Genomic DNA, 12,036 nt, shown 5'->3' on the forward strand with positions numbered 1-12,036 from the left:
AAACTTTTGTTGTATGTAAAAAATAAAGTAACATGTAAAGCACTTAGAAGATTTTTGACATATGGCAATTATTCCAAAAATATTAGCTGCTATTTATGATACTTACTAAATAGACTTACAGAATAAGATTCATTTGTTCTTGCCCAATTGACAAATTATTTATATTAAACCAATTAGTAAGATGTTATATGCAAAGGAAAAAAACAAGGGACAACTCTGTGTTGTTAAAGCTTAATTCAATGATCCAGGGTAGATGTCACATCATAGGCACCCTGGTTTAAATATTCACTAGAGGTCCGGTGCACGAATTCGTGCACAGGTGGGGTCTGGCCAGCCTGCCCCGATCATGGCCGGCTGGGCTGGCCTCAGGGAGGGGATGCAGGAGGTTGGCTGGCCAGCCTGCCCCTGATTGGGGTTGGGGGGAGGTTGATTGGGGGCAGAACCGGCTGGGGGGAGGAGCCTTGGGTGGTTGGACAGCCATGCCCCCTGATCAAAGTCCTGGACAAACTCTGGGTCGAAGGGACAATTTGCATATTAGCCTTTTATTATAGAGGATATAATAAAGTAGAATAAAGATAAGATTCGGAATATCATAAGATTTCTACTTTAGAGCTTATCTAGTTCCAATTCAACTCATCTAAAATGTTCCTCTCAAGTGAAATAAGATTTTCTGAAGACTTCAGAAAAAGCACTTATATTAGCATTTCAAAGGAATGAACCCAAAACTCTATCCCATATATTTTAATGCACCACAGAGGGAGAAACTCCCTTCTTCTAGAGGGCCATGCTTAACGAAGCCTGTTTGCCTTCTATCGATATATCTTTGTCATCCATAACCATGCAGTCAAACACTGATTCAGTTAGCTCCTTTATTCCCCAATTATCTCCTTGCTGATATTACATTTCTCTGTGATATCTGGGGTTAGTCTTTTATGTTCTTGCTGTCTGTGATAATGGCTTTGAATCCCACTTAGGGGGCAAAGGAGTGGAGTTATAGCCACTTCTGTTCCCTCCCACTCTCATAATTCTGTAGAGCGTTTGCCACTCAAGTTCTATAATTGAGACCCTTAAATCAGACAAATAGCACTGCCCATGAAGGGTAGAGGACATTTCAGATTTTCTTTTTTACTTAATAGAGAAAGATTAAACTATATGGAAACATCAAATACATAATCTCTTGGGGGGTGGGGTAAATATATTTTTCTACTTGAAATGTTTGTGTTTCTTACACTGGAAGATGCCTTGAATGAATTCCGCTCTATCTTTCATGGATAGAGCAAGTTTGGTGTCCTTGCTCAAAAAAAAGAAGTTTTTCTCTTTAGGATTTTTGAAAATGATCAGTGATTGAATGATTAGAACGGTGCCCTGGTTACTTGTTTATCCCATCTTACTTTCAGATATTTTGATAATTTTGTATGGATTAATGTTTGCTGGCATCCTTTGGGTGACATTAAACACTTTAAGCATTATATCCTCTGTCATTTTCTCTAAATGAGCTAAAGTGATTAACTGAAGAATGTGTTTGATGGAGGAGAGTCAAACTCTTAAGTAATTAAACTTATTTGCATGCTGTCTATTCTTGGTGTATTATCCATCGCGACAGTGAAACATTGCATGAGTGTTATGAGCAGCATCATAAAAAAGTCCTTATACTTTGCCTTTCATCTTAGGTGATTAAGGTTGTTTGGGAGGAAGGTCATACTCAAGGAGAGTTGGGATATCAAGGAATGGGGTATCATCTGTTTTATTATGCCATATTTTACTCCTAGTGAACTGGTAAACAATTAAAATTCAAACACATCAGTGCATATAATTCAGTTACTCCCCAAACACCATCAGAATGTCTCCCCGATCAACAGTTGCTTATTATGACATGCATTTGTTGTGCTGGCTGTCAAGGTGTTTAGCTATTAGCTTGCTAAATGTGTGGAAAGCAAGCCAGGCTTGTCAGCCCATGCAGTTACAAAGAGCAGTCCGGCTGCAGGTATCACTGCGCCACTCTCTTGACCTAGTATGTGCACACTAGTATGTGCAGACTCCTTGTCCCCTCAAAGCTACACCTGCTAAAGCCCACTTCAAAGGCCATGGCTTTCACAAAGCCTCCCCTTCTCTGCAATTTCAAAGCATGTTGTTTGTATTTCTCTTAGAACGTGGTTCTCAACCTTCCTAATGCCGCAACCCTTTAATACAGTTCCTCATATTGTGGTGACCCCCAACCATAAAATTATTTTCGTTGCTACTTCATAACTGTAATTTTGCTTCTGTTATGAATGGTAATGTAAATATCTGATATGCAGGATGCATTTTCATTGTTACAAATTGAACATAATTAAAGCATAGTATTAATCACAAAAACAATATGTAATTATATATGTGTTTTCCGATGGTCTTAGGCGACCCCTGTGAAAGGGTCATTTGACCCCCAAAGGGGTCGCGACCCACAGGTTGAGAACCGCTATCTTAGAAGCTTTTGTCATACTCAGCATTACATTCTAGTTCCTTGACTAAAATTTTTATCTCCCCTGCTAAATATGTGATCTTTCTCACTAAACTATCACTTCACTGAGCACAGGGACTCCTTTAGAGCAGGTCTTCTTGTGTCTTCCTCTCTGCATCCTCTTTGGTGCCTTATTCTCAGGAGATACTTTAATAAACATTTGTTGAATGGAAGAATGAATGAAACCTTAACAAGCAAGTATCCATATTGTGGTGCTCTAAGGCAAGTGTTCTCAGATCTATCAGACTAACACCATCTTTCTGTAACAAGTATTTTATAATACTACCTTTGTAACCCACAAGCTTTCTTGTTTTCAGAAGTCAATAAAATGTCCCAACTGTTATATAGAGGGCAGATAAAAGGAACATAATATCTAAAATAGCATGCATGCAAATACATAGATGCTTGGGCACAACTGCACCAGAGAACACAAATAACATAGCTGTTGGCACTTGCAGGAAGAATCATTGTGAAAATAACACCTACAAAAACAGACTGCAGCAAGTGTGTTGTATGGGTGATTCAACTACCACAAACAGCATTGCTGCTGTCAGAAATGTGATTTTCTAAAACGGGGGAAACCTCGTGGCAGAACTCGAATCAGCACAAAGTTTAATCTCCCCTTCATTTACATGGTAGTGGTTTTCCTGGAAAACAAAGTACAAAAATACTTTACATTTATTTGCAAGATGGTAGAGGGCCTTGGCTCAGATATTTACAGACTGGTCTTCCCACCTCCATAAATGTCCAACAGGACATTTGATAGATGTGTTGGATGCTGAATTTGGAGCGATCCTTCATTACGTATGATGCCCCATGCGTGCAGAATATGAAATATAGTAGCACAACCCAGTCATTGCGACAATCTAAAGGGGAAAGAAATACTATTTACCTTCATTGGGAACCATTGCTACTAAGACGTCAGATAATTGGAATCCCAGAATCTGTGGTTTTAGTAGCACATCTGGGAAAGGAAATCCACAAAGACTCCCTGGAAGGGGTGGAATGGAATAGGTTTAAGCAGGACAATAGTCTCATTCTGGTGGTGGTGGTGGTGTTTGGGGAGGGGGGGTGTGGAGAAGTCTACAAGTGGAGTCTTAAAGTGAGCACTTTTCAGAGTTCTACTTTTGTTTTTTGATAAGAAATTAAATGTCCCATCCTATATAATAGAAGCATAGTATGCAAATTATCCCCTTGACCGGGAGTTCGACCAGGGGGTGGGGCCGGCCAACTGCCCACGGACCCTCCCCCTGGTGGCAGCGGCAGCGGCAGCACCCAGGGGAAGGCCGGCAGCCGGGACTCTACCAATGCACGAATATCGTGTACTGGGCCTCTAGTATAAAAATAATACAGTCCAGCAGCAATAAGGTGTTAGAAGGCTTTAAATTCAGGATATCCATAAAATATGAGTCTTTAGACCTATAATACATGCATTGGTATTGCATGTGATTGTATAGTTTTTTTTATTTTAAAAATAATCTCATTTATTGAGCTGGTGAGATTTCTGAGAAGCTAAGCCAGAGACAGGGTTTTGGGCGCGTGTGATTTTCAAGAGCATGCTCCTTAGAAGCCTGTAAGGGAGTGGGGGAAGCAAGATAGAGAAGTACTAACTAAGATGATAGTACAATAAATTCTTGGCCTGATCCACAGGGTGCTCTGGAAGGATCACACACCAGAGTTGCCCAACTGTCCCACTCTGAGTCAAGGGGTGGGGCTGATGTACCCTAAACCAGTTGGGCATTGGTAGCCACCAACCAAGCCAAAGATGAGATTAGGGGACTGGGAGCTAGAGTGGATTGTTCAGAGGTCTCTCCTACACTTATAGGAGCTGCACAATCAACGCATGGTTGGTAAATAGGACGACTACCAGTTTTCATTTCAATGCCTGACACCTAACATATATTATTTTCCTTTTATTTTGAGATGATCTCAAATTTACAGAAAACTTGCAAGTACAGTACAAAGACCTTCGCCTCTCTTCCCCCAAACCACTTGAGAGTAAATTGCTGACCTAATTCTCCATTCATTACCCCTGAATACTTCAGTGTGTAATTCTTACAAACAAGGACATTTTCCTTCATAATTACTATAAAACCATCACATTCAAGAAATCAGTATTGATACGTTATTACAGTCGAAGGCCCATTAGAGCGAAAGGATCCAGTTTAAAGTCATGACTTGCATTAGGTTTTACACATGTTTAGTCCTGTTTACTCAGGAACAGATAGTTTCTCAGTAGTTCCTTGACTTTCCATGATCTTGACATGACATGCCAGTTACTTCTTAGAAAGTCCTTCCATTTTGGGGTTTATTATAAATGCCCCATTCCTCAACAAGCTTTCATTTTATTTGTATCAAAATGGAGTTATAGTTTCCTACGTTTTAATCAATTTCTATCATTTCCTTTCGTGCTCAAATTGTCCTCAAAGTGACCCGTGTGAATCTCTTCAGCTGGTTCTTAGGTCCTTTTTCCATGTCCCCGCCGTCGCTGATCACATTCTTGCTTTCTGCCACAAGATATTCCAGGCTGATCTCACGCTTTCCTTTTCCTTATCCCTGATCATTTCTCCAAAAGCTCTTATTCCTTTTAGTGGGAAAGGGTACTTAGAAGCCAAGATGTAGATGTTGACTGTGCTCATTGCTATTAAGGCGTTGCTCTTCCTATGTCTTCTTAGCGGATAGAGCTGTGTGAGCTGAAAGCTATGAGTTCATGTCAATATGTGCCACCCCAGTCCAACATCACAATATTCATGCTGGTTTTCTTTTTCTCTATAGTTTTAACTTGCTTCTCAGACAGTGAACAGTCTGACTCCTATTGTCCTTATATGTTTACTTACTTGATTAATTTCCCAATCCGTAGCCATTGCCAACACCCCTCCATCCCCATACAGTTGCCCTCTTCCTCATAATCTGACACCCCTGCCCCAGGCTTGCCCTCTTCAGCCTTTCCTGACACTGAGTGCCAGGCCATTCCTCTACAGGGACACCCTTGGCACCTTGCCTTGGCCCTGACACCTGTGGCAGGCCTCTCCTCCAGGTCCATGCCCTCCTCATTCCACTCAGGCTCTATTATCCTGTGCCAGGCTGCCCCAGGTTTGGATGCCCTCCCCACACCATATGGGTTCTGATTATCCATGCCAGGCAGCCCTTTTAAATCTTTTAAATGTTTAGTCTTCAGCTTCCCACTCTGCGCTTCCTCAGCACCCCCAGTGTGGATGGCTACCTTGTTCTGATGGCTTTTAGTGCCACATTGTGCAGGAAGGGAGGGAAGAGAAAGGGAAAGGGAAGAGAGAAAGATGAAGAGGCACATAATTATTTTCCAGTCCTCACAGTAAGCCTTCCAAAAAGCAATGTTTCCCCCTAGTTTACACTTGAGGGGACTGTGGTTCTGATAGATGAAGCCACTTGCCCAAGGTCTCAGCCAGTGGTACATAAGGAGCCAGCATCTGAACCAGGTCTTCAGGTTCTGTCTATCCCACCACACTGGCTCTAAAGAGAATGCTCTCAAAATGTGTTTGGTCTTTGGATGGTCCCCAAATGTGTAACATGGTGTTTGAAGAAAAGGGATGCAGTTCTCTTGAGAAGCAATAGGTTGTGTTCATGGCATGAAGACAATCTTGCCACCACTTGGCCTACTTCCCTGTCTCAGCTACAATTAGGCTCAACAGGAACATGGCTTTATTTGGCTTCGTTGTCTGGGTGGAGCCATGAGCCTGGGACTCTGGTCGCCAGTGGCGCTCAGCCAGAAGTCTCACTACCTACCCAGTGGTGGTGTCTGCCTTCTGTGGTAGGCACTTCTGAAATGAGTCATCTTTACATGCTTGCCAACCCTAATCCTCTCCTCCCCAGCTAGCCTCACCCTTACTGCCACAAGGGAACTTCGCAACTTTCTGAAATTTTAAATGGGGAAATAAATGCTAAATCCAGAATGAGGAAGGGAAAAAGGTTGCTCTGGTTCCGCACACACAGCTACAGAATACACTAGCCTTAATGCTGTCCATACCCAAATCCTGAGGGCTGGCGTATACATAGGATTAGAGTGTATATATTGTGAAATGAACGTCTAGCACTATTCTGTAACTTGTCTTAAATGCTCGTTTGTCAGTGTCTTTGGGGTCCATGTAAAGAACTCCAGAAAACATTCCAACAAAACCAAGGACAAAAAGAAAGAAAGAAAGCCTCTATTTGCATAAAAGAGCAAAAGAACAATTGGCAAATCAATTTCATTTTCCCCAGACTTGAGCATATTTTGAGAAGAAAATTTGATTTGAATTTTTTAGTGATAGTGTATGAACTATCACAAAATCTTCAAGCTGGGAGAAATATCCTAGAATTCATGTTATGCCCATGCCTCACCTTATGAAGCAACAGAGAGGCGACTTGAGGATGATGGCTGGAGGCACAGTCTGTAATTGTGTGAGTCTGCGTCTGAGTGTGTCTGAGTGTGTCTGTGTGTGTGTGTGTGTTGCACACATGTAAGTAAACACTCTTGGAGACAAGAGACAAAGCTAAAACAAATATTGTTCTGGTTACCAAGGCTTAACCTACGGTCTTAAACGAGGCTGCTTCCTGGCTTTCATTTTGGTGGCCCACACAGGTTTCCCTGCGAAGAGGCATGTGACTGAGCTCTGACATCAGTTCCCTTTGCAGTGCACAAGTCCTGAGAAAGGCAAACGGCCGATACTAAAGTGAGAAATTTGAATTTAATTCAGTTTGCTTCTATCTTAGAATGAATTAATATTAGTTAATTCCTTGGGGAAGGTTTTCCCTTAAAATTGGCTTTTCCGCTGATTCAGCATGTTGTCACTTGTGGTAGTATAAGCAGGATACAACTTGAAACTTGCCTGTATTTGTCACTCTCTGAGTTGGGTGGCTTTTGCCCCCAGGACATTAGATCATATGACACTATTTCTTTTCACCCTTAGGGAAAGTCCCCAAAAATTCATTTTCTGTACTAGAAAAGCCCAACCATCCAGCACCCACGTACATATTGCTGCCAAAATTTATATTGGCGAGAATAACTTTTGAGAAGCTAGCATGTTTATGAAATCCCCTGGGAAACTCTCTTTTCAAAGGATCTGTGTTAGAAAATAGAAGATCAATATTATAGTATAAAATAGAGCTTGGTCCCAATTGTATCTACTCCTTTTTTACTACTACCTTCTACTACCTAGAGCAACTGGAACCAAAATCATTTTCTTAAATATTACAATTAGTTACTACTTCTGAGGACTTGTTTGCACAGGATCTCCAAAAAGCTGTTTGTTAATTGATGATTATGAGCAATATGATTAACATTTTAAAGTTTCTTTATTGTGTTGGTGTTTAGGGATCTCAAACCAGAAGTTATGCTGGCTATTTCTCTTAAAATCCTTTCTAAATATTTAGCCTTATTTCCTTTTTCAGAGTACACCTTTTTCATTTCCTTGTTTGTTTGTCTTCGGTTCCCCATTTTGGCCTGTTGTTCACCCAGCCCGGTCAGTGCAGGTTGGGCCAAGGCGATGTCAGTGGCCGGGAGACACTGACAGTGGGTGGCCGTTTACAGTAAACCGTGACCTGAACTAGTCACCAAGCTCATCATGGCTCTCTTTTAGCCTATTTCTTGTGTCTTTTTACTCTAAACAAATAGCTCATCTTTAGAGCATAATACAATCCAATGAGAGTCATATTCTCCATTCTCCCTGCAGGTGACACCGGGACATCTCATTTTTCTTTAATTAACTCAACTAGAACGCACGGAATACTTGTTCTGTGTATGCCACTGCGCATGACCCAACACTTCGCCCTCCCAGAGAGCTATAAACTCTGCATTTGGGTCATTGCTAGTAGCCCTCCAACACCCCCTGCTTTATCTGCCTGCCATTTGATCTGCCACCAACTCAGTTCGCGTTCCCCTGCCAACTTGCTCAGTGGTTTTTCTAATAGTGTGGGAAATCAAACAACATGGGTGCGTGCTCGCGCTGTTGACTGGGCAGCATGTTTTCCAGGAAGTCTTTGAGTCATAAAACTGGGGAATATACATATTGGTTTCTATGGTTATTATTTGACAATTTATACCTGTTGGTTTTCTTGTTATGAAATTATGGTCTGATTTCTTTCCCCAGAGGTAGTCCTAGACATTATATTTTAAACCCTGCCCACAGCTACACATTTTCAAAACACCATTTTAATGGAGATTGAGAATGCTAGCAAAGATTTTCAGTATATAAATAATTTATTTCTATTTTTTTTCATAATCATGCCCTGCCTTTTTAATTCTTAAGAACATTGATATGGAGATTAAATGTTTTCCTCTATTTTTATCTTCAAATGACCTTTATTTGCTGCTTCTGCACTTTGCTAGATTTATTCCAGCTGCTTACACTAGAGTCATAGTTTAGCTTCAACTTGGAGCCAAATGCCCCACAGCTGAAATGACCGCACCTCCGAAGTGGCATTTTCCCAGGCCATCCCTGCCTTTAATAAGGAGCCAGCCAGGAGGCGAGTTTGTATCTCATTACAAGAGAGCCTTGTGTTAGGCCTGGCGCATAATTAGACGTGAGGAATTACAATTGGTCCTCTCTTTGCAAGACCTTTCAGCACCAAGTCTATGCTTAAGCCATTACTTTTATTTTTCATCTAATGATTTTGCCTCTCTCTCTCCCTCTATCTCCTCTCGCCCCCCATAATAACAACAATAAAGACACCAAGGAAATTCGGAGATTTGCCGTTTTAAAAAGACTGGATCCCGAAGAGATTTTCACAAGACGCTTCAGAAACAGACGTTCGAGTCAGAAATCTTGGAGTGCAGTGTACCCAGAGTTCAGGTATTTCCTATCAACAAACACGGTTACCAGGTTACTGGCTGCTCTGCCCACGGCAGGCTGTGGGGTTTTAGTAATTACTAAAAAGGCTAAATTCGTAGAATGTTAGAATAGGAGGAACTCTACCATCTGAGTCAGTGACTTTTTTCCAGACTTGTTTGTAGCCACAGACATCAGTGTGCAAATGAAAAACCCAGACGCTCAGTAATTAAAATAGATAAAAGTGGGGGTGGGGACTCTACTTGCTGGGGGAGGCCACTGGGCCCCATCCCTATAACATTCCTGTGGAGACTAGAGGTGCCCCTAAGGCAGGCTGCAGACTGATTAAAACAGCGGTTCTCAACCTGTGGGTCGCGACCCCTTTGGCGGTCGAGCGACCCTTTCACAGGGGTCGCCTAAGACCATCCTGCATATCAGATATTTACATTACAATTCAGAACAGTAGCAACATGACAGTTATGAAGTAGCAACGAAAATAATTTTATGGTTGGGTCACAACATGAGGAACTGTATTTAAAGGGCCAGAGGTTGAGAACCACTGGATTAAAAGCTCCACACTGAAGCACACTGCCTGGGTCCTCTGCGATTCTACCACATCTAACTCTGCAACCTCGGATAGGATAACGAAACTCCCTGGGCTTCCGTTTCCTTCCCTGGAAAACAAGAGTGGTAGCAGTAACTAACTCATGAAGTTGTTTGAGTATTAAATGAGTTAGTATGTGTAAAGCATTTAGAACCATGTCTCTTCTGACACTTAGTCCCAATAAATATTGGCAACTGTTATTGTTGTTACGATGATTATTATTACAGAGTAGTTACAGTTTAAAAGTCAGCTCTGTACATCTATGTGTATATGACAGCAGTATTCACACTAGCCCAGAGGTGGAAACAGCCATGTAGCCATGGTCAGATAAATGGATGAACAAATGTGGCATACACATACAATGAATTATTCAATCTTAAAAAGGAGGGAAATTCTGATAAACACCACAACATGTATAAACCTTGAAGCCATCGTGCTAAGTGAAATAAGCCAGTCACAAAACTACCGACACTATACTTTCACTTATTCGAGGTACCTGGAGTAGTCAAACCCATAGAGACAAAAGTAGAATGGTGGTTGCCAGGGGCTGGGAGAGGGGGTAATGGGCAGTTACTGTTTCATGGGTAAAGTGCTTCAGTTTTGCAAGATGAAAAGAGTTCTGGAGATTGGTTGCACAACAGTGTGACTATACTTAGCACTACGGAGCTGAACACTAAATTTTGTCATGTATATGTTACCACAATTAAAAATAAATTTTGAACCAGTGCTCTAGTCCAACATGCTCATTTTATAATTAAGAAAAATAAAACATATAGGAAGGGATTTGTCCAAGTTTGCATAGGACTTCTTCTGAAACCAGTATAATTTTTAGCTTTCAGGTGCTGTCCTAGCCCAAGCATCTCACCCTGCTGAATAGTACTGGAGGGTTTTTAAATAGTGTCCATTTTTCTAACAACACAGTCTCTCCAGTCCTGCCCGCTACCTACTCTGAGCTCTACAGAGGAATCAGCCATCAATGCTAGTGCTGAATGCGGTGGGCTTCCTGAGGCCTAGAATAGCTGTGTGCTGTATTCTATGGGAGATTGAAGGGACTTTTTCATTGGTAATTTTGACTAAATTCAGTTTTTACCATACACGATGACAAAGTAAATTGTTCCTTGTATCAGTCAGACGGCAGCCACACTAGGTATTTCCACAGAAGAAATTTAACGTAGGGAATTGGTTAAACAGATTTTGGGTGACTGAGAGGACCAAAAGGGAACATTGAAGTTACGTGGGAGTCATTACTGCAAACCATAGCACACCGCCCTGGGACTGGGGTTTAGGGCAGTGCCTCCCAAACTTTAGCTTCCTCAGAGTGGCCTGAAGAGCCTGTTCAAAGACAGGTTGCTGGGCCCCATTCTAGAATGGAGTGGGGCTTGAGAATTTCCATTCCTAATTAGCATTTCCCAGGAGATGCTGATGCTGCTGGTCTCAGGAACCATGGATCGAATGGGAAGAGCTTGGAGATCAGAACCTAGGAGCTCAGAAGAGGGGCCGCAGAGCTGCGACTCAACTCTCTGAGGAGGGGGTGTGGTCTAGCCAGTGCTGGTACCTCAGGATCTCAGGAGAAAGACCTTATAGAGGCCAGAAGTCTGTTACACCAGACTTCCTAGGAGGCGGAATTGCTCAGATGGTTCTGGTACCTCCAAGGAGGTAAGATGAGGATGGTTCTGGAAGCGCCCAAAGAAGCCAAGGCTAGAATAATTGCCACTACCATGGCAAGAACTATAAGCAAAGAGGAAGGGGCCAGTTTCTTCTCCCAGCCCCTTGTAGTGCCCCCTATTGGCATAACTTAAAAGGAGCAGCAGGTAAAGCAGAAATGTGATTTACTGAATGCAGACCTAGCATCACAGATTGTATAAAAGGGTGAATTTGGACCTGAGAGATAATAGGTGAATGACCAGCACCCCCATAAAGCACACTCATTCCTCCAGCAGGCTAACAGAACATTCAATGAAGTCATTGGCTGGGTTTCAGAGGCAAGTTATTAACAAACTATGTTTTTAAGTATTAGACTAATACTCATTATGGAGTGATACTCACACCATGAAATGACCAGCAACATCTTCCCTTTCATTCTCATTCTTATTTACCTTATTAAGTAGAACGGTGAGGCCAGATGCCTGAATTTATGTAAGTTAAATACCTAT

At 41.9% G+C, this 12,036-nt stretch overlaps 1 protein-coding gene across 5 annotated transcripts in view; it reads left to right on the forward strand.

Moving 5' to 3' along the window:
• Nucleotides 1-12,036, forward strand: part of DOCK8 (dedicator of cytokinesis 8) — a 196,846-nt gene that overhangs the window by 66,796 nt on the left and 118,014 nt on the right. For all 5 annotated transcript variants that reach the window (XM_036330926.1, XM_036330922.1, XM_036330924.1 and 2 more), the window contains one exon: nt 9,180-9,303. In XM_036330926.1, the coding sequence (XP_036186819.1) occupies nt 9,180-9,303 (124 nt within the window). The remainder of the gene's footprint in view (nt 1-9,179; nt 9,304-12,036) is intronic.

The sequence above is a fragment of the Myotis myotis genome, unplaced genomic scaffold, assembly GCF_014108235.1.
Source record: "Myotis myotis isolate mMyoMyo1 unplaced genomic scaffold, mMyoMyo1.p scaffold_m19_p_12, whole genome shotgun sequence".
Taxonomy (NCBI): Eukaryota; Metazoa; Chordata; class Mammalia; order Chiroptera; family Vespertilionidae; genus Myotis; species Myotis myotis.